Here is a 27,012-nt window from a genome sequence, read left to right on the forward strand (position 1 = left end):
TTTCCCCAGTGGTGGAGAGGAGAAAAAATCTCATTGGGAAGAGCAAGATCATTGGTGGAAAGTAGCTGCTTGGTGGAGGTCTGCGCTGTCAGAGTGCTTTTCTAGTTTTTGTTATTATCATTATGAATAGATTTTATTCCATTTATCCTGTTTGCCGCAGAGTTTCCCTTGGCAAAAGATAATTATTATTCGTAAACATCATGAGGTTTTGACAAAAGGGGAAAAAAAGACCTTGCAAGTTTTATGAGTCTATGAGTCATAATGAAACTTCAATAAATTCAATTTGATAGTCTGTTCAGGGGCACAGCAATCTATAAAGATAAAGCCGAATAGACAGGCCAAATAAACTTCATACTAAATTTGTATTTCCATAGTATTTGCACGAATGTGTGTAATGTTCATGATCATTAACATCCTCAATTTCCTATAGTTGTCTGTTGGAAGGGATAGCAGACACACTTTTTAGCTTAAAGGCATAATTTACCATTTGCAGAAGAAACAAAAACACGGAATTAGTGCTTTAAATTAGTTCTAAAATGTGAGGGAAAGAAACAACCACTGTAAAAAATTGAATCCGTATAATCGATTTTAAGTATTGGTGAATACACAAAATGTGAACAATAGTTATAATGAAAATGTTTCCAAACTAAGCCATCTACAGTTATGATTTAATGAGAAAAATACTGATGATCTCTTTATATTTCAGACTTTATTGCAAAAATCTTATATGATAGGATGTTTTGTGGTACAACAGACCTACACATATGCATCAAATGTGATATCTTGAACATTTTTTAAATCACTGCTCCCAAAGGTAAACAGGACCTTTAAAGTGTAACTACAGTAGGTCGTGCATTTTTGCAAGTGCTTGCACATGATTATGTTTACATGAATATAATAGAACTTGTGTTTATTTTTATATGTAAATCCTCAGGCGATATTATGTGTATATCATTTACTATAAACTAACTTGGAAGAATATTGCCTCCTACACCAGTAGTGCATAGTAAGATATGTTGCATCAGTCAGAATGGTGTCAATGATATTCTGCAGTTAGTAGTAATTGTGAGCAGCTGTGCAGTGTATGTGGCATCAGTCACAATGATGTCAATGATACTGTACAGTCAGTGGTGATTGTGAACAGCTGGTACTGAGAGAGTTAACATTTATTAATGCTACAGGATGTAGCGCTGTCACAATTAGAGCCTGAAAATAGCTTTGCAGTCTCCCAGGAACAGAGAGATTGGATGTCTTTTTCTCGGGAGTTTTGAGTCAGATGTGGTCTGCATTTTCCTCCAGGCACACGGAGAAATTCTGTCGCAGGATGTAATTAACCCAGTGAATTAGCATGTCACCTGTGCTCTTCCGTTTCCTACATATCCTGTTACAGTTAAACTTAGAGTGAAATTCAAGCCCTTCGCTGAGTCCCCCCACCCACCTTGGATGGGATATGGTTGACATGTGCGTAATTAAAAATCATGCTTCGTCCCAATGAAGATTTATGATAATTTCAAGACCTAGGAAGAAGAAGGGCCAGTAAATGAACATTTAGTACACATCAATGTGAAGACACAGAGAGACTTCATCTGTGTTGTGTACAACTTGAACCTGCCATCAACTAATTCTGCAGTATTTTGAAGAATGCAAAACTCTCTGTATGCTTAGTTTTAGGTTTGTTGTTTTGTCTTGCTCTTGCCTATTGCTTCTTCATTGCAACATCAATAACAGAATGAAAAAAAAAAATAGTGAAGGCTAACTCACAGTGTATGTGTAAATAATTTAGGTATTGAGGTCTAACTGTTGAGCTTCATCTAGTGAGAAATGATTTTTTCTAGAAGGTTGTCATTTGATGGCCCGATCTGCCACTTAAGATTTAAAATGGATGGCTGATTTTTTCCATATTTTGGGCCACTACATTTCTTTTTTTATGCCACCAAAATTTCAGATTTCAAGATTTTGTTGGCCACCAGAGAAAAAGTCAGTGTCGAGCCCTGTCATCTATACTGATCAGTCAAGATAGCGAGCCTGCGGATGCGCTGGTCAGCGACTAAAGTGCTGTATGAGTAAAGTGATGGAAAGACCAGTGGGGCGGAGTGTAGGCGTCTGTTCCATTAAGATGTCATTCAGAGAGAAGAGACAGATCTCCAAACTATGTCTTGATTTGCAGCTCATTGCTAAATCCACCGTTTCCCCCACCAGATTATGTTTAAAACTGGCATGATATTACGGAAATATCTTACCCCAAATTCAATTTCCCCCCATGGAGACCCTCTCTTCATCCCTCTAGAAAGCCTGAATTAGGAAAAATTGCCGATGGATGAGCAGGGACTGGTAATTAGAGAAGATGCGTGCATTATTCAAGTAGGCAGTGGATTTCAATTTTTGTTATTTTTTTTTTCAAGAAGAGGGTCAAAAGTTCACTATACAGGTTACAGTCATAATGTTGCTGAGCATGCAACTTTCAGTTCTCTGTTCATGTGCATACAATTGTATCATGTTTGAGATGTCATGGTACTTTGATGACAACACCTGAATTTGTATTTGATTATAATTTGATTTGAAATAATGTGCTGGCATTTAGATTTACATATAGAGTAGTACTGAATTGATGATGTCAGTCATGTCACTGTCTTTTGTTGTAGCTTGGATTGGAACCAGGTACGAGCATTGACTGAGCATAAACACTCAGGCCCGGTGAGGTTGTTTACATGTATATCTGGTTTCAGTGACAATGAATGGTGATGACTGTACACTTTTGTACTCTAGAGCTCTTCTGCCAATTGCTGGGACTTTGTTTCAATATATATTTTGTGAATCTATTGTGGTCAAGTACTGTATCACCAAAGTGATTGTGTTGGGAATTTCTTTCATTCCAAAATATCAGGCAAATCATTAGTGGAGTGCCTTGAATGACGCGACATTTTCGAGATGGTAAACGGGGGATAACATTGAAACCAAAAGACAAACCAAACAACTTCCTTGACTGCTCCTGTGAGGCTTGCTGGAAAGTGGAGAGGGATAAAGGGGAGGGGAGGGGGAAGGTGGGGGGGGGGGGAGGCACATTTGTCCATAATGTGCTGTAGTTGAGAGGATGCATAATTTGTGGCACTTAGTGATCAGAAGCACTGAAGCAACGGAAAGGAGCATTGATTTCAACAGCTCTCGGATGCCTGATATTCTGCTGGCTGTAATGATGATTATGATGATGATTATAATCATAATAATGATAGTGGTGGTGAGAATGGCTCAATGACATTGGTCATGATGGCAATGATGATAGTACATATGATAGTAGTGAAAATCCTTTCTGTCATGAAAGTGTCGCTATGCCCACATGAGGATTGGTTTCGTATTTAAGAGCAGGATGGGGGATGATGAGGCAGAAATTCACAAGAGCCATCCCCAGATGATGATGACATGATGTTGTGAAGTTAGCCTTGCATCAAGCAAAATAGAATGCATCTATCATCAAAATCCAGTGGCAGCAGTTATTCTTACGTGGTGATAGTCATTGCAAACAAGCTTCATGCAAGACTATTTGACAAAAGAAGCATGCCAAGAGCATACTCTTGACTGACCCATGGCAACCTTCAGCACATCTGTAGTTGTGTATCATGTCATAATCACAACGGAGATTATCGATGAATTCATGCATTATGTGTGTAGTCCTTGTTGTGAGGAATGATTAAAGGGGACTTTTAGAATGTAATTATGAGAATTGAGTGAATGTAGCAATGTAAAGTAGAGTGCATGAATGATGCTGACCCCTCATGGTTCGCCCCAGGTGAGAAGCAATAGTCAGCAAACGGTATCAACCAGGCACATTGCGCCATACACTTGAATGAATGAGTAGAGCACATTAGTGAAGTTTGAGTTTTGCTGTTAAGCAGCTGCGATGCTGCCATTGCTGGATATGACTACAACAATTCATGATGTAGCGTATGCCTATAATGCCCATGATTAAATGACTTGATAATATGGGCATATATGGAGATGAAACTATTGCTTGTTATGCAATATCTACCAGAACAGAAAGTTTCTTCAATGAAATTGCTCAAGCATTTTTTCTCTCTTCTTATGCAATTGATTGCTTGGTGAAAGAATTGGCACAAAGATTTGAAGAATCATGGCTGCCTCTATGTAGTGCCAGTGAGGCAGGTTGGGATTGATAGCTTCTTTGGCTAAACAGAAAGTGTCTTGGACCAAGGCTAGTTTAAAGCTTGACAGGTGAAAGGTGTTATTGCAAGGAAGGAGGCAAGGAAGTTCAGGTGTGACAGCTGGTTTAAGGCAGTCTGTGAAGTGAGACACGATGGCAACTTTTTCAACCCCTGAATCTGTGCAGAGGAGAGAACAACCAGGGTAATCTCATTCCGCATACTTCACACAAGTTTGGGACAGGTGTTTGTTTGTTTGTTTCTGTTGCCACTCAACATAATCTTTGACGCTGACATCAGACTTGTAGTTTCAGAAGATGAGGAGTAAGCTGGTAGACACGTGCATTTTCTTCCAAATATTAAAGCCAGTAATAAGCAGGAGTATTTCTTCATCAAGGTGCTACATAAAAAATGTTGTGTAAGCACTCGCCCAATTGCCCGGAGCAAGTGAAATCAAAGTGGGGCAAGTGTTTTGGAACAATGAGAAAAAATGCTTGCCTGAATTGGGCAAGCAAAAAGTTTTGAAGCCACTTTCAAAGTTTTTTACTCCTTCAAACCCATGAAGGCGACCATACAGAGACCCAAAGATGATGACTGTTAATAGTGATAGCAACTTTCTAACACTAACATGAAGAAGCCCTAATGTAATGCAAAAGCAACACTCAATCGAACCAAGTGTGTTACTCCATCAAGTGAATCAATGTGTGGTGAATTCAAATGGTTGCGTTTTATTTAGCCCTTGCCGTGACAAGTGTTTTCCTATATCATTTTCTTATATTTTTGGACTTTCTTTTCAGGGAAGTAAACTTCATGTTCAGGGAAGTGGCTAAAAAAAAAAAGTTATGTAGTACCCTGTTGATACTAGAAAGCTGATTTCCTTTAATGAATCTCTCTGTATGTTAAGGTCATTATTGTGACCTGATTTTAGTGGAAACTTCCTAGAAATGAAGTGAAAATACCCCCTCCCATTTTGGTAGGTAATGCAGGGTAATATATAATTTCTCAGTTGTATCACATTGTATGCAAGTGGTGAGTTTTGGCACTGATATCATCTAATCAAAACTTCGCACCATTATTGTAAGCCTACACCTGTTGGTATAACATTCCCCCTAATACAGGAAGTACAGAGTGTATATGCAGGTAGCTCAAAATATGATGCATTATGCGTTACCCCGGGGTACCGTTGTGCCCCGGGGTACCACGTTGTGTAGCGCCACCTCACGTCCACTCGAGGACAGCCGCAGAGAAATGCATGCACTGTGTGTGCGTGTACATAGTCATTCCCATGCCACTGCATGTTATACTATGCATGCATGGTATGCTGTGCTAGCAATAGCGTGTGCTTCAGTGCAGTGCAGTGTAGTGCAGTGCAGTGGCTAGCGCGCGCTAGCTCCAGCACCAAAATAATTTCCCACTTTTTGACACCCAGGGTACAACCTTAAAAGAAAAAATAATAATTCAACAAAATGGCTGATTTTTATTTGGTACTCCGGGATACCATTTATGTCATCATATGGAGAATTTATGCCAGTGGCTAATGTGTGAGGAAGATAAAGACAAGCAATGCAATACCAAGGTGTGTAGAACTTCCAAAACTTTCAAATGCAACATATATTCTGTAACTTTCAAAGCTAGTGCCTTGTGCTGTAGGACCTATATTCTAGTTGAAATGTCATGCAAATTTGAGAGTGCATACCCCATCCCCTTCCATAATTGCAGAATCTCTGCAGCGGATCCATCTGTCCACGGCCTAAGCAGCAGCAGCAAATTGTCGTTACTCAGTGCCAAGAGGCGGATCACATTGTAGGTCTTCCGTAGCATACACACACGCGATGATTTCTGGTCCAGTTACTACGAGGACCCCTCCTCTGCCAATTTCTTTCTCGTTTCCTCCCCTTTTCTCTTTCATTTTTTATCCTTTGCACATTTACTGCCCCAATTATTGATCTCTAAACCCAGCACCGTGATTTTGAGTCATCTCTCCCAACTCTCCCACATTTCTAGTCCCGTTCCAGGTTCAATTTACGTGCATATCAGAGTAGATTTCCTGACATTTACAAAGTCTCATGGGAGCCCTTTGGACCTCCTTAAAGAAGATTGTTCATCAGTGTCTTTCAAATTCGAGATTTCTGCTTGTACATTTATTTATTTTTATCAGACTTGAAAGTAGACTATCTGATGTGCTTGTCCTGAAATCTGTTGTTCCATTAATTTTTTTACGAACAGTTTATCAATGATAGTACACGTATGACCATCTTTGTTTGTGTATGTGCGTTGCTAAGAATCAACATCCTGTCTTGAAATAATGAAAGGAATATTGGTATACACTTTCTAATTACACATCAGAACTTTTAGCATTGTTCCTATCTTACCCACGTGGGCATACTGCACTATATCTGTATGCATTCTCTGTATGATGACATAAATGGTATCCCGGGGTACCAAATAAAAATCAGCCATTTTGTTTAATTATTTTTTTTTTCTTAAAGGTTATACCCTGGGTTGCCAAAAAGTGGAATTTATCTTGGTGCCGGAGTAGGCGCACGCTAGGCACTGCACTGCACTGGCACTGCACTGCACTGGCACTGCACTGCACTGCACACTGCACTGCACACTGCACTGCACACTGCACTGCACTGCACTGCACTGCACTGCACTGCACTGCACGCTGTTGCTAGCACAGCGTGCCATGCATGCGTAGTATAACATGCAGTGGCATGGGAATGACTACATTTGTATACGTACATGCACACACAGTGCATGCATTTCTCTGCGGCTCTGAGTGGACGTGAGGTGCGCTACATAACATGGTACCCCGGGGTACTACAGTACCGGGGTAACGCATGATGCATCATATATCCGAGCTAAGTATTGTCATCCAATATGAGTATCAGACCATGTCAACTGAATATCAAGCTAGTGGGAAGAGAATGATAAAATGAACTAACAGCAAAACTTTCAAATGTAAAGTTCTCATTCCAAGTCCCTTTTCATTTCATAAGGTTGTTTATCCAAAAGCATTCAAAAAGGGGGGAAAAAGTCTGGTGAGAACATCTTTAAATACAATGTACAGCTTTACTTTCTTTATGTACTGTATGAAGACATTGCATTGAACTACAGTACAAATGGATACAGCAGGACGTTGTTACAATAAACAAGAATATAAAAACTGTGACATTTACCTTGTTTTATTGGGTTTCTCACTATGTCAGGGTACAAAATCAAAGAAATAAAGAGCTGAGACCTGCAAGGTCATCTTTTTACAAGACCATTTTGTTATATCTGACCTCTTCATAATGAGGTCAATTACTTTATTAAACTAGGAAAGAGACAGTAAGAAAAGATCCAGGGTATCACTTCACTAGATATTGAAGGGCATTAAATGTAATATGTGAGTAATGCTTGATAAATATTAAACCTATGTGATACTTTTACCAAGCCTAGAGATACAGTTTACACCCATGAATGAATCAACCTAAAAACACCTTAATGCCTGTTTAAGAGGAAGTCTAAAAACAATCTCTGTATTCATTTATCAGTGAATGCAATAAAGTATGATGCATTTTTGTGCTATATTTACTTCAAAGTTAATATAGTTGGCAGTCTAATTGAAAATAGGTTTATCATTCATCTATAGATCTAATTGAAGGTGTCCTGCATTTGGCTGTTAAAGCTTGACTTGAATATTCATACAAGTAGTTTGGTAATCTATGATTATTGCAACTTTGCTAGAAAAGAACAAAACCTAGCTTACTATTGATTTTCTTATGTATGCATCAAACATCCATTCTTTTTCACTAAATGTATACCTTTGTCTTTTGATAACCTGCTTGAAAATATATTGAAGTTACGGTTTTGTGATGTGGTATTCTTATTTACTCTTTCTTCAAATCAACGTCATGCCAAACAATGAAAGTAAGAGTGCCCCAGAGACCGGGGCACTGCTCTATCGAGGAAACTGGTATTTCTTCCTGGATCCTCCATACCCTCTGCCCACATCCTTCTCCGTGGCATGGGAGAGGATGTGGTTACCATGGTAATGTGTTCCCTATCCTCCACTCCAGGAATGCTCTAGCTTCAGTCTGAAATTCATGCCGATTATGACCCTCAAGTGTGTCTGAGTTCGGGCTTGAAATGACAGGATCTCTCACTGAATCCTCCTCCAAGAAACTAAACAAAAAAAAAAAAACTCCCAGTTTATCATGTTGCTTTGTCTGTTTGTTAGTTTTTCATTGATTTTATTTTTCTTGGCTTCCAGCTATGGTAGTTCTTGAACAATGGCCAACAATGAGGTTGGTAGTTTTATACCAAGGCTTTATACGAGTATGTAGATTTTGATAGATTTGGCATATGTGTTCACAGATACAATGAAAGTAACCATAGATACTGTATACATGTAGATATGCATAGCAGCAAGAACTCAGGGGCTATTCCAAGATTCCGTTACTCTCAAGTGGAAAAATAAAACAAAACAAAACAAAAAAACTTCTGACAATGCATTGATGCAGAATGAAAAGAGTAGCATTTGGTATTCTTATATCAAGAATGGTACGGTATTGCTCTTTAATGAATGTAATGTCCCTTTCCTTAAAAAAAAAAAAGGGGCAGTGTGTCCATGTAATAGTCACTGTCATTCAATGCCTGCAAGCCCACATTGTGCATTCTGCATTAATAAAGGTACTCTAATTATCAGGTTACTGAAATTCCATTTTTAAGGAAAGGGAAGTAACCTTAGGATTGGCAGGCAAGTCTGCTATTTAGCTGCTGACATAGCTGATAGTGTGCTGAAATATTGACTTTCAGAGATACTCCAGAAATGGCTCACTCTAGATAAAGTTCAACCAAAGAGAAAGGCGTGCGGTAAATGAAAGTGATATGAATGCTGAGAGAGCTGATTATGCGCAGAATGAGAGCACCATGCCACTCTGTTGCAGCTATGAAAGGAGATCTTGACATTGCGAGGGATACAGAGTGATTGATGGTCTAAGTCTCCACTAAATCTAATTATCGAACCATTTAATTGCTTAGCATTCTCAGAGTTTCCAGGTTCCTCTGTAGGCGTGGAGCTATTCTGTCTGGCAAAGTTTATATCTCCATCTACCCCCCCCCCCCCCTTTATGTATAATATGTGTATGCGTGTGTTGTGTACAGATAATAGATTTTTCTAAGCATATATTCAATTGTTGTACTTACCTGTGACGGTTTCGACGGCGGTCTGCCATCTCTCTCAAATGATGGATAATCAGCAACTGATGTTTAGGCACAAATTATTAATCACCCAGGTGTGACATCCAGGTAACAGTGCCATCGAGCACCACTGGATGATAGTGCCATCGTAAATGTCACACACACAACACATCGTAAATGTGCCGTGTGTGTGTGTACTACAATGTAGCAGGATATAGGATGAATGCATCTGAGCTTTGCTCATCCTTGTGTGGGATCAAGAACGTTAGTTTCAAAATGGTGACAGTGTACGTAGGCCCTAAAAATGTTTAGCAAGACATGAATTCCTTCAAACTTCTTGCAAGAAATGACAAGAAGTTCTGCACATGTGCTCAGTTTTCTTCCATCTGTGCAATATACATGTGATAATTTCATTATGGAGTATGAAACAATGAATTATGTTGAGTCCTTCCGTATCTCTTTCCTGCTTCCTATTACACTTTAAAAGAAAAAATGTTTCTACTTTGGTCTCTCATCACCATGGTTGTCGATAATTTCATGGGATGCAGACCAGCTTCTGTCTTTATATTGATATTCACCATGATAGATTTGTGTATTTCTGTCATGAGTATGATCACACTATACAGTAGTGGAAGGATGAAGAAAGCAAATTATGTGTATGATTGCAACATGGGTTATAAGTGCCATATTTAGATATTTCAAAGTAAGTCAAAGTAAAAGAGAGCAAAACAAAATTGTTCCAATGATACTTCATTAGTTACATTTTTAATAGGAATATTCTTGACGTATAAGATAAAAATATTCCATATTTGCTAATATTTTCATTGTTTTGGACAGGTTTAATCACAAATAGCTCAACTTGACAAGAAAGGAGTTACCTTGTATTTGCAGTAAAAGTCTTCAAAGACAATGTCTATCGTAAGTCCCATTTTTTGGTATCTCTTTACAGGTGGGTACACAGGAGACATCTACTCCAACTCCAACCTGCGAAACAAGAATGACCTCTTTGAGTACAAGTTGTCAAATGGACAGTGGATTGAGAGGAAATTTGAGGGCAGGTGAGTGATACTGGTTGAGTTCTGCTAAACCCCTTGCAATTGTACATGTATGTGCCACCAGGGACTTTTTGACAATGTGCACCATGCTATGGCATTTTCTGTACTGTAAAATGAGGAATGTTCTTGTGCATTTGAATTTCGCGAATTTCACGAGAGCCAAGATTCGCGAAATCAAAATGCACGCGAAGGCTCTTGTCTATACTATATGCATTGAATGCCAGAGGCACTTCGTGAAAATTTCATGCCGTGAAAAAGGCCATCGGCTCCAATTTGCGAAAATGTCATGCCACTACCTATATGTTTTACAGTACCAGTCAGCACTGAAAGCCTTTATGGGTGCTTTTTCATTCATCTCTCCTGTTGATTCTTGCCAGAGAACATTTATCCAGAACCCTGTGCAAGCCTTACCAGTCATCATATTAAAAGATACTTCTAACACATTTTGTCTGGTGTCTAAATTTCCATCCTTGCTTTAAAAACCATTAACTTTCGTCCTTTTAAATTTAATAAACAACCGTCTGGTTTGCGGCAGATGTGGCAATGATTGTCAATGGCTGTGTTGTTGTTTTGTTCTGTGTCTTGGGTTTTTGTTTACTTTTTTTGTGGGGGGGGGGATGGGATGTAGGAGGGATTTATAATACCTAGATGTTTAATGTGAGATAACATTGTTAGTTGTGGAGTTGAGGAAGATCTTATTTTTATGTTACAATTCAATTAGTCAGCAACCGCTTCACTAGATTTTACACCATCCTAGCTCAGAAGTGTTGATGTGCTTTGCTGGCCCAATGATAGCCACCTGCCACTGGCTGTGAAGATGTCAGCATGTCCGTGAATCTGTTTCCAAGCTGTTAGATGTGGGGTGGGGATGAAATGTGAAACTGTCCCAGCTTGAATCATGTTCATGATTCAGGCGAGATGACGACAGCCTCTCACCAAAAATGGTTCGCTTTCTTGTCGTAGCATGCTGTCGACAAAAAGAGTGATCCGAAAAGTCTTCCATTTCATATCATTGCCTGTAATAATGAATCCAATGTTGACAGATTTGAGGTGGTGTACTTCTTCTCATCAGCCTTTCATGAATTATCAGTGAGCAGATGAACAAATGAACTCTAGCCAGAGATAGCAAGATAAGAACTGTCTTACATCCATTAAACCTGGAGAGTGAGAGACTGGCAAGAGAAGAAGCGATCAATATTACTGATTAGAACCAGACAGAAGTGCAAGGGAAGTGCAGTGAACTTTCTGTTGTATGTTTTAGTTTTTTCCACGTCTTCACAAAACAAAAGGCAAATATTAAAGCTCAGATGTTGACTGTGCTTTAGAGCATTGGATGACATTTTCATCTATTCATCCGTCTTCTTCATATTGTCGTCATTAGTTATTATTCCTGTATTGTCATAATCATAATTTTTTTCATTCACTTATTTGTTTGTTTTTGTTTGTTTTTTATTTGTGATTAGGAAAGCAAATGGAATGGCTATAATTGTACATTAAAGGCAATTTTGGGGGAAAGTTTTGAGAAAAAAAAATATCCCTTGCGAGTCGGGTTCACTGTAAGGATGAATTCATGCAGTGTACAGAAGGTGGCATCATCATCAGCTACTTTATCAAAATGTATAAGTCATGAAAAACAGAAAATGTGATTGTTTGCACTCACTGCTATATACACACACACCAGCTTCTCTTCCTTTGACATAACCTATGTTGTACCTCTCTCCATGTGAATACATGTGACAAGATAAAACATCAACTCTTTGTCTTCATGTTATTTCTTTGTGCAAACGTGCACAAACAAACACACAAACATAATAACAGGCATGAATTTGTACTCACTGAGAAAGTTACTAGAGAGTCATATATTCTCCATTCATTGTTGTTCACTTTCACAAGTAAGTTCGTTGTGCTTTGGAACCAGTGACTTTTCTAAAACAGTGGTACCAAGGCAGCATCTAACATATATTCACCTGTATGTATGTTGTCTGTGTTGAATCAGGTTGCCCCCAGCTAGATCAGCTCATGGAGCGGCCGTGTGGCAGGATAAACTCTGGATCTTTGCTGGATATGATGGAAATGCCAGGTAAGGAATAAAAGAGATGGACAACTAACAAACAAATAGACAAATGTGTCCAAAAGTAGCAACCTTTGTCACCGGCCTTCCCAAATGAACAGAATTTCATGATGGCTTACTAAAGTATTGCATGTATTTTGTGATTCTAAAACTCAGAGCCCCTCCAAAATATCTTACTGCAGACTCCATGCACTTGATATTGGCAACAGATATGTGGGTATGTGGTTCAAGTATTTTAAATTTCAGAAGTTGTTATTTCTCGGGTACACGATGTATGTGTGTCAGTAAAAAACTTTGTATTTTGGTCTACCTGTAAATTTGTATGTCTGAACTTCATCGGCACATATTTTGTGTTCTCTTTATAAGTTTGTGATAATAAGGAATTCATTTATAATGATTTGACCACTTTGCAAAATTAGTACTTGTACCTTTATAATTTTTATGGTAATAATCACCTGTCTTGGGAATAGAGTTGACAGGAATTAGCCTATCAAGATTTCTTCCTTTAAATGGGAACTTGCATCTTCATGATATTCTGAAACCAGAATTGATGACTGGCTTGAATCAAAACGGGTGAGGATCTTTCTATGTGAATATGGTTTTGGTTGATAAGTTTTCTTTGATGCTGAAAAAGCGGCCCATATCTAAGGCCAAGATGAGGTTCAGTGCCAAATATACAGGAAAGGTGTGGAGTCAAGGCCAAAATAAATCATATACAGATGTTTGAATTGAACATGTAACTAGAACTAGAATTCTGGATCACAAAACTTCTGTCACACAAAAGGACTTACCACTGATGATTGATGTGGTTCTTGGCATCCCCAAGAAATTCTATTGGAAATGTAAGAAGAAGCGAAAATGATATCAAAGCAGGAAGGAAGCCAATATTCGGTAGATAAGGAATTATACAGGATGTTGCGTCAATTGAAACAAATTAATTGCATGTGCTCTCTGGCAGATATATACTATAGGCACTATTATCACATTTGAAACTTCTTGTGGTCTCACACCGCATGTGATAGGAGAGATTTCAAGGCCAAATGTGAGACGTTTCTGCCTGCAAGGGTAAACCCCGTTGTTTCCATTATGATGCTGTCTTTGTTCTTTTTATCCTTCCCCCCCCCCCCAAAAAAAAAAAAAAAAAGATGAAAGAAAAGAAAAGAATGGAGTACTTGTGAAACTGGCACCGTCACCAGCTTTTCCCCTTGTGTTCTGCTGTGAGAGAGGGGTAGTGATTCAATCTAGGCAATAGTTGCATGTGCACGTTCATGTTGCTCAAAGTTATGAAGAAAGATCTCATAAAGTACCTGTTGTCTCTCTTTCGTGTCCTTTGTTCTATCTTGAATATGAATGAGTTAATAAAATGACAAGTTGAAAGTTTCACCAGAAGGTCTTAATAGAAGTTATTGATATGTTCTTTTGTGTTATTTGTATCATTTTTGAATCTGAATAGGTTGAATGACATGTGGTGTGTGTCCCTGAATGGTGACAGCAAATGTTGGGAGGAGGTAAGATATGACTTTCATCACAGTTTTGGTGTTGTTTTTGTTATCAAAGCATTTAGTGACTGTGCTAGAAATCACATTGCTGTGAAATGCCCGAAGGGTGCACTCATCTTGATAGCAGGTTTACAATACATGTTTGTGTGTGAGTGTGTGCACACTGTGTGGTGTGTTTAACCCCTGAGGGTCCCAGACAGTGCCGGGGACATGTCAGGAAAAGCGAGTCTGAATTCAATACCCGCCCGTCATCGGCGCGTCAATTGTTGACCTTTTTTTGTTTCTTCCCCTTCACGGCTTGTTTTACGCAACGCGATAGGCATTTCAATCCTTGGGTCCTGGTGAATTGTAGGTCAAGGGATGCAAATATTTGTTATCGTGGGCTTGTGGCCAAGGCATGTAAACACTTTGTGGAGATACAACCCATCAGATAGACCCAGAAAAAAAACACACACACACACACACACAGAAAAAGAAGAAGGAAAGACAGACAGACTGTTATGGTAAAAGGGTGTAAGTGCATAAATGTCACAGTGAATAAGGAATACATACATTTGATGGATAAATTTGCTGTGGAAATTTGCTGCTATCTGTTTAAAGGTGAACTAAAATGCAAGTAGTTTAATGCAACTAGTTTAAGTAGTTTAAGTAGTTTAAGTAGTTCTCAATTTCTAGAGAAAAGTGACAGGGAAGATATACACATGTACACCCCCAATTAGAGAGAAAAATAATTTGTAGGCTAATGTTAAAACCAGCTTGCAGTTTCATCAGGTTGTGAAACTGTTCTTGAAGTATCTTGTCTGAAATTGATTTTTGGATGATATTTTGTGGAAGCACTGAAATCACACTTTATAATTGCCTAATTTAGCAAGGCTGTGTCATCTTCTCATGCTACCCTCTTAATTTTGTTTTATGTCTTTGAATATTATTTATTTTTTTTTTTTTTAAGGTTGAATTTACATGATGACAATATTCCAGTGATGACTTTAGGAACACATACTTTATCAGTTGGATAGTTCAGGCCTTGCAATGGGCATTATCACTTTCTTTGCTGATGACCTGTTCCTATGGAATCTTAATGGCATTTTGAGATGGGGGTGCTGAAATTGTTAACATTGTGATTTCTGGGAGATTGCTGCTATTTCAAGCATCGGCACAAGGAATCAAACTGGTTCTTGGCTCAGTGGCTCCCACCAAGTTCAACAGCTCCATTCCCAAAAGCGTCTGAGTCTTGTGCCATACTTGTAAATGCTTCAAGAAAGTCTGCTCCTCGGGCTGTGTGATGGGTGCGCCAGCGCACCCGCCACTCTCTTTTCCCCCCATCACCGCACACTGTCCCGCACCGGTGAGTCACCTCCGGGCATTATCTGGCCCAGATCTTGGCTGGCTGTGCCTCGTTTGTTGTTGTCGTGCCTGGTTCTGTTGATTGTTTACATCTCTGGTTGCTTGAGGAGGTACCACAGAGCTCCCCCTGCACTATGCCTCACGCCTGCTGGAGGGGATTTGGGATTTGGGATGTGGGTGGGGGCAAGGGTGGTAGAGAGGAAGATGGGGAGGAGAGGTAGAAGGAGTAGGAGGATGGGAGGGGGGAAAATCGGTGAGAAATAGCCAATGAGATTTGCCAGGTGAGCCAGAGCCGAGTTCATGTGAGGTAGATATAATATGAGCTGCAAACCCACAAAAGTGTGATTTACTAATACTCATCAGTCAGATGTCCAGTGGACACCAACTTTGAGGTTTCTGTTTTTGAAGGATGATTACTGCATGCTTTTCGTCTGGAATTGGCTATTTTTGCTGCAAGTGAACTATGTCAAACAATTAATTCTTTCGTCTTTTCCTCTAAGATCTCAGCCCTAAGATTTGCAGTTCACACCCTATGATCCCTTGATTTAGTCTGGATCATGTAGTTCAAGTTTAATGATGCAGGTTTTTAAAATGAACCGTGGAAAAGATATGGGAATTTTAGAATCATATGAGAACTAGGAGTTCAGGCATGAGATTTCTCCGCGGATCCGCGGATTTCCGCGGATTTTGAAATTCTGGGGAGAAAATACACAGTCGGGAAAATTTCCGTGATTTTCCTCTTTTTCTTTTTTTTTGCAGCCACCATATCTCGCCTTGTGTGAATGGTGATGAGTGCATTTGTCAGCGGGCAGCTGTGCGATGTTGCATGTTTCATGCGTGAAATGGATGTGAAACGTGAGTGTCGATCAACTTGTAGCTACGGTACTATACTGTAGCTTGCAGTGTGGTGTGATATGATGCACACGTGTGTGAGGCTGTAACTGCGTATTACGTGTATCATTACTATCAAGGAGCTTCGGCATGCATGCGCTGCTGCCGCAGCATTCAGCGCGATGCGTTGACCGAAAGATCGGTCTGTATCTGTCCGTCGCGGGGAATGTTCCGCGGAGACTGCGTTTGGCTTCACGGATCTCCTCTGTATACGGAGGACAGCATTATAACTTATGGCAAAATATAAAAGAGTCCTCCGGACAGACAGATCTTTCTGTCTACACGATGCGCTGCTTTTGTATCCCGCTGATTACGTTGGCGTGACCTACATTTTGTCATCGTGATTTTGTGGACCGGTGAGAATATTTCTTTCTTCAACGAGAAAATGAAGACCTTCGATAAGGATGACCCTCGTGTAGCGGATATTGACACAGATGTCTCCAATACAGTAAATTCAAGTGGCAGTGGTTGGAATATGAAGTTGATCTCCCAGAACCAGTTTCGTCTTCTAACCACGTTAGGCCAGCGATTCAATTGACTTCCTCGGCACCTGGAACTTGTGATACATCATCCGCCGCAAGGATTCGCTTTACATTCTGGACTTCATCCAACAATACTTCATTTGCTTGGTCTACATTAGCTGTTTATGGACTTAACCGGGTCTACAAATTTTTATACCTCCTTTAAGGTATTATAGGCAGTCTAAGTTAGCTGTAGACAGAGAGATCTGTCTGCCCAGAGGACTCTCTTATATTTTGCCATTAACGCTGTCCTACGGAGGGGATCCGTGAAGCCAGACGCAGTCTCTGCGGAACATTCCCCGACGGACAGATACAGACCGATCTTTCGGTCAAAGTTAGCTGTTGCATGGACGTAGAGACGGTCAACAATGCTGAGCTGCATGTATGATTTATTTTCAGCTGTCTTTTAATATACACACATGATTCTCTACTAGACTACATGGACCAAGATCAGCAGTACTAGTACTTTGCCTGGTCTGCGCACTGTAAACTGTTAATGGACTAAGGTAAAGACAGCCAACAATGGCAATGCTAAGCTGTGATTTATTTTAATTTTTTTTTGTACCCGTATGAACTGAATCCAGCAAGACGTCACCTGGGTGTACATTACTGTGATTTATTATGGCCTCACATATGAGTAGGTCCTAGGTATAACAGTTAAGCATACTTTTCCTTCCTTTAGATTTTGCAAGTGTCATTCATGAGTTCAATTATCACAATGTTTCTCTGTAAAATGTACCTCATAACAATAGTAAATTTCAGTTGTAAAATGCATTAAAATGAGTTTTTTCATACCTTGAATTTCAAAAAGTCCTCACCGTGGGAGGGGGGAAACCCCCCTCCCACACCCTCCCCCCGCTCGGTCGCTACGCTCCCTCGCAAACTCTCTCCTCTTTTTTCAACTTTTCTCTGTCTCATGCCTGGGAGTTTTAAGTTCTGTGTCTGCGTTTTTTGTAACTTGACATTTAAAAGCCCTGGAGAGCATGACCATGTTGTACAAGAAATGTTCAAGACAAGTGGAATGGAAAGACAGAAGATCGCAGGAGACTCCCTCAAAAAAAGATCATCCTAACAAGGGAATATCAATACCTCCCTGATTGGGATATTTAGCCTGTTGAGATTCATGTAACACATAAGCATCTCCCAGGCTGCTCTTTGGAACCTCCCTGATGCACATGTGTGAATGTCAGCAGTCCTAATGCTTGGATGATTAACCATTATACGTAGAATATGCATATTACAGAGAATACTTTGTTGAATGACAGACATAAGCCGTGGTCACACTGGCAAGAGATCGCAAAGTTTAAGATCACGATCTCAAAGTTCTCGAAGTTTTGCCAGTGCGACCGCAAACTTCCTGCGAAACTTCTTGCAAAATTTCCCACTCAAACTAGGGAGATTTCCAGACCCCTGCCAATTTTCTCGATCTTTGGACAGTGTGACGGCTAGCAACTGAAACTTTGTGAAGTTTGTAATGTGTTCAGTCTACCATCTGTTTTTAGGCAGTGCCTGCGAAATGCACGGTCATTGTGATGTACAGGTGTGCATTGTTACGTCACAGTCACAAGCTGTCAGACGGTGCGCTCTTTCTTCTTTCTTGTGCACGAGCACCAGTGACCCAAACTCCGAGAACAAGTCGGATGATCGTCACCCCTAATGGTGCGTTATTTCGTAATCTCCCGAACGACCAAAGTTTGTGCATGCAATTGCGCAATGCCAGACTCGGTGCTATATCCATACATAAACGTGTGGGACAATGTTGCCAGTGAGACGCATGTGTGTGTACGCATCATACACAAACATTGTGACCGCGAGCTGCGGTGATTGGAGGAGAGAGGCCAGAAGACGCGTGGCTCTTTTGGCCTCTCTTCATGTGCATGCGCACTGAGAGTGTGTGTCCATTCGGAAGCTTTTGTGGCTCGGGCAGCCATTTTGCGTCAGGAGATTTGTAGTCTAAAGTGTTGTTCGCTGACTCAGAGTCAGCGCTATTCTCATTCGGTGTCACTACATTTGGTACAGAATGGGGGAGGCAGCGTGTTGCGTTCGTCTTCGTGCCGCACAAACCACTCGCCACGATTGTAAGGCTTTAAACAGTTGAGGACGAGTCCTGAGTATACTCAGGCATGGGTCTATGGGAAATGCCTGTTGTAGCAGAATCAGCCCATCCTCAACGGGATAAAGATCAAGAAGTTTGGCTGCCTGTGTAGATTGATGACCAAAGATCGCAAAGACTTTGTGATCTTGAACTTTGCGATCTTTCTCCAGTGTGACCGCGGCTGTAAAGAGAATGGGAGGGAGGCATATCATGTTGAAACTGCTCCAGCAGTGACTTGGGGATTATTCTGATGGGACCCAGACAACCAGCCCCTGAAGCTTGTATGCTTGAAAAGAGAACAAGAAAAGCAAAGTCATTGTTGAGTGCAAGCGATGCTGCACTTGCTGTAAGTTATCGTGTGAAGGATAAAGTTCATGAACGATGAGGATCCAGTAGAGAGCTTTCTGTTTCCAGCATATTGTTTTACTTTGAGTTTGTTTTAACCCATTGAGGATGGACTGATTTTGCTACAACACGCATTTCCCATAGACCCCTGCCCGAGTATACTCGGGACTCGTCCTCGACGGGTTAATACTTGCTTTTGGCGTAGGTTTTCACAGTGCATGGAGGAAAAGATATCTAATTGAGGATTAAAAATTATATGGCTATTATGTATAAATTCACATGCGATATTTTGAAAATGAAATACATAAAGAAAAAAAAAAGATAAAAATGCAGAACATTGTCAACTTTCAAATTCATGGGCAACCTCTTACTTTTGGTCTGACTTTATATTTCTTCCAGATGTACATCTTTTCTTCTGGCAAAAAGTTCTGCATAAAATTCAACTCTTTATTTCCCACTGGGGAATGGGGCTAATCTTCAAAGAGACTTGTAGAATAGATCATCAAGCTGCACCTGGGTCATGAGACAGAATCTTCCCCCAACATCCTTTCCACTGGGCAGTCATGACGAATGGAATGCAAAGCATCGCAACTTTTCACTGATACTTTGAAAGGTGATAGAACTCTTCAACTTTTTGACTCTGATTGTCTCTGACGTAGGACGTACAGCAAAATGCTGTCCCAGTACATTCCACACATTTGCGTCCAGTCAATCATTCCACATTATCTACTGCCTTTGCCCAACCAATCAATGGTAAATGTCAAGTGGTAGTAGACGTCTACTGTCCCAGATATGTGCTTCCTTTTGAATTCCCCCCTCCCCTCCTCCCCCTCGATTTCTCTCGCCCCAAGTTCAAGAGATATCATCAGGTGGATGTGTCTCAGGTGTAATAACTGCGCTGGGGTCAAACGCAGGATATTGCATGCATGTCCTCCTCGGGGGAATGCCAATCTGTCGAGCCCGGTGAGGTTCAAACTGGAGACCAGATGAAAGGGTTGAAACATTTGAGAGATAGGAGGGAAGGGGGGAGGGAGAGATGGGGAGGCGGGGTATGGAGAAGTCATGTAAAGGAGATGATCTAGGGTATTTATTAATAATGTTGTTTCTATTGTTCTTGAAGTGGCTTCATGTACTACAACATGTAAAGAGTTCAAGTTCATGTTTTTTCTTCTTTCTGCTTCTCTTTGTCCTTCTTCATTTCCTCCTCCTCCTCCTCCTCCTTCTTCTTCCTCTTCTCCCAACTCTTCTTCTTTTTCATCAAAGCAATGCCAATACAGGAATAAGGTTCTGTAGTAAGTGATGGCACTGAAATACACAAAATAAAAGTAATGGTAGTTACATTCATGCCATTTAAAGGCTGTAGTTCATTAGGACTAAAAGTGCCTCAAGTTTTGTGTCTTGTTCTTCAGGAAATGCCAGTTGGTCAAGCTCCCGTCTAAAATCACCAGTGGGGTACCAATAGGTAGGGAGAAAATGTTCATGCAAGGCAGGTTTTGAATTAAGTTTGCGGGGAGGGGGGGGGGTGAAGGCTTGACATGGGTCGTACAACCTTAATTGGATAATTGCAATGCACATTGTCCTTAAAAGGAGCACAGATGCAGACTATTAATTTGAAATTACAAAGAGTTACTACCATTGAGTTCATTGTCTCAATGTTCCTTTCACAATGCATTCTTAAACATTAAACACTCCCATCCCTGCAAAAAACGATCACCTGCAGCATTATGTCAAACCAAGAAATTTCCCCAGTATTATGTCACATTCTGTCATGTATGCCATCTCGCTAGGGACAACAGTATCAAAGAAGATAAGCCTCTATGTAAGTAGCATGCGACGGCCAATTTTCCTGCATGTTTATCCAATTTCCTAGACCCATACCATAAAGCTTGAATATGTTGTTACCGTTGACATTTGATGGGATTTGGTAGTTAGCCCATACTTCAAGACAGTCTACACCCACTTGGACTCTTCTGTGAATCACTATTGTGAGTTTGGGATTCAACACTGGAAATGACCCTGGAGTTTTCACACACGTTTCTAAACCTGTTGTAGAGTGTTCCGATGCTGAAATAAATCTTACCGTTCTCCGCTTATGGTAGCCGCAAGCAACATTCCATGCTACAGCTGTGTCACAACCAACATGGCCTGTCACTTAAACACTCAACTTTAGAAACACTTACGTGCAAGAATGTACATTTGTGCGCGCAAGCACTGTACTATGGTGGAAGTGAATACAAGGTCAAGCTAGGATCCACCTCCTTGATCATTGTAGGGATCAAACCGTTTTGATTGCATTAAGTGCACCCAGAATTGAGCAAAACTTGATTGGAAAATGTGTTCTGACCATGATTGTCCAAAAACAATTTAAGTCTGCACGACCAGGACTATGTTATACCAGACTGACTCTCCATGTTCCCAATACCCACCTAAAAATGTATGGGGATAGAGCCTTCTCTTCTGTTGCGCCACGTCTGTGGAACTCTCTACCAGTCCAGCTTCGGAATTGCAACAGCCTCAATACCTTCAAGTCTGAACTGAAGACTTATCTTTTCCAGCAACTTTGTGAATGATGTGTGACACTTTGTGGGAGCTGGGCGCCTTTGAATGTTTCTACAGATAAATGGCGCTACATAAATGCTGTTTCATCATCATCACCGTCATCATCATTCAGACTTTACAGAAAGAAAAAAAAGTTGATTAGCATTAGACATGCTCAGATATGAGTTATCTGTCAGTGTGAAAGCTCTATGGGCATGCTCCCAGTTTTAAGCATTACATTGCAGGCCACCCAGAGTAGATCATGAATGAGGATTTATATTAGCTTTTGATTGTTGTTATATATCAGTTTGCTTTTTTATAGTTGCTTTTTATGTGTGCTTATGATTCACATGTGATATACATGATGGCATAGTGATGACGAAAAAGATCTGAGCAAATCTCAGGTATTTTCAGTCGTCCAAAATATGAAATGAGATGTTGGTTCTACTTCTAGCAGGATTGTAATGGTTGTCTTATGAAACTATTGATACCTTTTTGATGTTTCAAGGACATTTTTCTGTGCAACTGTGTTTTAATTCAAAACAGACCAAGTTCTGATTTTCTCACATCAAATGCCAGTATTTGCACATTTTAAGAATAAGTTTACCCTATCCATTTCTACAAGATTTTGATAGTGTACAGTTGTTTTTACATTCTGCATAAAAAAAATCAAGAAAAGAAAAGTGAGGTTCTATGTGTGATAATAAACCAGAATGTGTGTGGATTTAACTAACTCGAGAAGTTGATGAAGACACAGTTACAATGTATGTTGAGAATCCAAGACACCTGTTTCTGTAATGATGGACTAACTCGTTTAGTCTCTAGTCTTGACCCGTTGAATGTCACAACCTGGCAGCATTCCCGGAGAGACACTAAAAGGAGAAACAGAGGACTTCATTCTCTAATAGGGGTGCAAGGTTTAAAGCCCAGAGGCGATGTTGGAAGGGGGCACACTTGGCACCCCATCGGGTAGCAATGTTTGGCACGAATAGTACCGTCCTTTCTTCAGGCATAGCATCCTGACTGACACCCCTGTCTGATGGACTCTACCTATTGGCCTTACAGTGATTCAACCAGGGAAACCTGCTTGTCATTGGTGATGAAATACTCCACCTACTTTTTTAGACCCAAAGGTGGCTGATTCCTGTCATGAAATTTACCAATGTAAAAAATGTAGATCCCAAACACTAGCTACTAGTAGCTCCGAGTAGCTAGATGTGGGCATTTCACCTCATCAGCAACAGTGGTGCACTTCTGGGCAACTCGTGAGAATTCATTGGTGTTTCAAGTCTGCAAGGGAGAGCTGTCCAGAATGTTCTCCTGCTGATTTACTATTGAGCAATTGAGAGACACCATGGTGATAAAGAGGGTAACTGTGGGGTTCAAATTTGCATCAGTTATACATCAATGTTGCAACAGGAGTTGAACCAGAGAGAGATTCCTGAACTCAGAAAATTAGTGAGTGGTGCACCCAGTTGTACCCTTTGAATATCGCCTAGTCTGAAAGGGGTATAAGAGTGTAGCAGGTGCCTCAATGTCAGCCCCTTTGGGATGGAAACCAGTTTCATCTGGGGCTGGCATGTACAGAACAAGAAATGCTACAACTTGTAGGTCTGTCAGGATGGGAATTGGGGGGGGGGGGGCATCTATTGCTTTCAGGCTGAGATTTTGGTTTCAATCTTAAGGACAAAATGTAATCAAGTGGGAAATAGGTTGTGTGGTGGAATGTAGATGACTATTTTCCCACCAGTAATTCCCTACATTTCGTGGTAACTTAAATTTCCTGAAGGATCCATGGGAATGTTTACACAATCATGTCAAGATGACGTTATCACCAGCCAGGAACCCTGCATCGAATACCGTCATTGGGGGTGCCTGGTCACTTTGAGGATTGGTCATCTTGATTTGCAATCCGTCAAGATCCGTTTAAAGTCCCACGCCGTGCCTTATTCTTTGTATAATCATTCCATATCATTGCATATCCTGTCCAAGCCATCCCTGAAATAAACTATAAATTTTCCCATCAAATTATCAAAAAAAGCTCTGACATGCGTGGGGGTGGAATGACATGTCACTCGTTACCCAATACAGAAATAGGGTGCATCACCCTTTGGGAAGAGACATCTTTCAGGCCATGACTGGGTTTAGACTGCAGAGATAAGATACAGGCCTGGTTGAAGGAGGATTATGAGGTACTTAAATACACAGAGGAATCAATTGAAGACTTTTCTGTCATCAATTCAGCTCATGCAGCAGTAGGATGATTTGATTGCCGCTTTTCTCCCCAGCTGGGATGATTAATCATGAATATATGAGTACTATATACGGCATATATTTCACGAATATCGCTGGTCAGATGCTATTCATGAATTGAAGAACATACAAAAATATCAACTCTGATCCCGATATGAATACGATGTGCACGCGTACATATACCTGGAATGCAGTGCACAGTACATGGACAAGGTGCGTGATAATACGCTACTCTACGATCCCGTGTTTAATCAGTCATGAAATCATCGGGAAGTCCCATTTTGTGAAAAACAAGACTATGGCGTATAGTTTATGGGCCATTTTCTGTATCAAGACATGTTTAGCAATTTGAGAAACAGTGTTCTTGAACAGCCATAGAACTATGTCCCTATGAAACAGTGTACAAAATATTTTCTATGTCTGGAATCCCACCTGGTCTATGTGGTATATGGTACAGTGTACAACAATCGAATATTGTGATTAGATATACTCTGAGCTGTGCGAGGTGCCCATAAACAACCCTACGGTTGTTTCTTTGATGAGACTGTCTGCACTGAGATGTACACATGGGCTGCATTCTTTGCTCAAAAACCTCAATGTGCTGGTGGTGAAAAGACTTTGCCACAAGTTGCCTCGAGGTGGAGAGAATGTCTTGTCCTCGGGGAGGTGGTATCTGTCAGGTCCAAGAGAGGAGGAGGATGCGAGTGAAATGCAGAGGGGTGGAGTGGAGGCGGTTTAGGAAGCCCAGACCCCTGGTTGCATTAATTGAATGTTTCCCCGAATACTAGTTGAGCATGTTGCTCTATTCACAAAATCAAGGCACCCTTTAATTTAAGTAAGAAAAAAAAGATGTAGTCGTATTCAAGCAAGATATTGGGCAAATAGCAAAGACAAATTCTGTAATGAATAATTTTTGCAGACTCCATCAAAGGTCTCTTTGAGTTGCCATGGCCCCATACCACCCTAATGCCCTGTAGCCTATGTGAACAATTTCTGTCTATTCTCATGACTTCTTTGAATTGACACAGGATCATAGCAGGATCCCCAAAGTTAATCATATAGATGGCATTTTTAATTTGAAGAGAGTAATGATTGTAATATTGAGTATTGATCGGCCATGCCAGTGATAACACCAGTGATAAACAATAATGACATGAATAAGTAATCAAGATGCAATAATCATAATCATTAATCCAAGCAGTCATACACCAAAATTGTTGTATCCAAGTGAAGAAATACACTTGTGATAGACAGCTATTAAACAGTCAAAATCCACTCATCTTCTTAAAAAATTAATAATGATAATGACCTGTGTGTTAGTTTCGATTTTTTAAATTTCCCAAACATGAAGTTAAATTTCTATTAAAAAAAAAATGATAATGATAATTGCAAGACATTTGATAGATTGGGAAATACTTTTTAATATGGGGGGGGGGGGGGGGTGGTCCAATTGTTTTCAGATAGTCAAATGCCAGTGATACATTTTCAGACATTTTGATTACATTTGTTTTGTACTGGTTTGTTTTGTAGTTTGGTTTGTTTTGTTTTGCTTATTTTTTGTTTGTTTTTGTTTTTTGAAGGGGGAGGGGCAAGGGAATGTCATGTGATTATGTTTGTGTTGTCACAGTTACTTTTTTAGTGATGACTATTATTAAGAGAAATCATGATGCGGTTGAAGCCCCTAAGATGCATTCAATAAAAGAAAAATGTTGACTAGAAGCTCTCAGTGTGTCTACACACACGTAGGCAAGGCTCCAAGCAGGGTGAATGCCACAGAAATTGTTTATTGATATTTGGATCTGAGGAGGATGTGATAGTCATTTTGGTTTTTCCGTCATTTTCTCACATCAATGCAAGCAGGGTCAGTGTGATTGGACATGCCAAGTTTGTGAGGATCTGAAGCAAAGATTCGTAGAACTCTCTCCGTGTTGCCAATTTTGTGATTTTGTACGCTGGAGATTCGGAATCGCACCTTTTGTATGCGTGATGCCAAGTTGGCAAAAATGTGCTTTCATTCGATACCTGGGGGGGGGGGAGGGGGGATGTTTCAAGAAGAATTTAAGTGGAACTTACAAGTTAAGATTGACTTAAAATTATGGTAGTACATGCCATCGGTTTCTCTTTTCAGTTTTATCTAATGTTTTCAGAATCCACTTCAAATTGTTATTAAGATTTACAGACAATTCCTTTGTCCCTTACTTTATTTTGTTAATTAATGCCTGTGTTAAAAAGTCTCCAAAATCTTCATTCCTATATGAAAGTTACAATATTATTGAAGTTACACACAGCCTACCATAATTTCAAGTTGATCTTAAAATTTAAGTTCAACTTGAATTCTTTGGGAAACACCCCCCCCCCCCCCCCCCCCCCCCCCCCCCCAGGGCTTTGACATTTCATCAGACCAGTCAATGTCTGTAGAGTCATGATGAAATATTTTGATTAATTGTTCTTGTGAGCTTTTCTCTGCGTTTTCAAAACGTAATCAGTTTGTTGTGTTATATGAAATATGCACAGCCACAGGTGTCCATGAATGAATGAGTGTAGGCAAGTAGGCAAGATACAGATAAACACAAGTGGCTTGATGACTTTCAACTCACTTGTCACTAAAAGAAAAAAAAGAAAAAATGGGCTAGAAATCTACACACAGGTGTGCATGCTAATGTCTTGTTTATCAACAAATCCTCCCTGAATATCAATAACTGGGAGCATGACTTTGGAACTTTCTCTTGGGGAAAATCAGTTGGAAGACATTTTTCTTACTCCGTTATTTTTTTACTATCATTATTATTACTTTTCTCTTGTTTCCTTTTTTTTTGCCTTGCATATATTTTGGTTACTACGTTGCTGGGTTTATTTTTTTGTATGGTCTTTTTTTTTTTTGGGGGGGGGGGAAGCTCAGCTACCACCCCTGGGTTTATGAAATTGACAAATGAAATGGACAAGAGGAAATCAATCATTTTTTTATATGTGTGTGTGTGTGTGTGTGTGAGGACAGGTGCTTTTGATCAGCCTGTTCTAGTCTACCTTCTTCCTCCCTCTGACCCCACCCCTCCCCCCCC

General features: G+C 40.2%; 1 protein-coding gene across 1 annotated transcript in view; it reads left to right on the forward strand.

Annotated features, from left to right (window-relative positions):
* Nucleotides 1-27,012, forward strand: part of LOC139736707 (leucine-zipper-like transcriptional regulator 1) — a 43,992-nt gene that overhangs the window by 3,841 nt on the left and 13,139 nt on the right. The window contains exons 5-7 of the mRNA XM_071647456.1: nucleotides 10,291-10,399; nucleotides 12,393-12,476; nucleotides 13,921-13,975. Coding sequence (XP_071503557.1) covers nucleotides 10,291-10,399; nucleotides 12,393-12,476; nucleotides 13,921-13,975 — 248 coding nt within the window. The remainder of the gene's footprint in view (nucleotides 1-10,290; nucleotides 10,400-12,392; nucleotides 12,477-13,920; nucleotides 13,976-27,012) is intronic.

This window comes from Diadema antillarum, unplaced genomic scaffold, assembly GCF_040938485.1.
Source record: "Diadema antillarum isolate AM-2024a unplaced genomic scaffold, OU_Dant_1.0 seq00000662_RagTag, whole genome shotgun sequence".
In the NCBI taxonomy this organism is placed as follows: Eukaryota; Metazoa; Echinodermata; class Echinoidea; order Diadematoida; family Diadematidae; genus Diadema; species Diadema antillarum.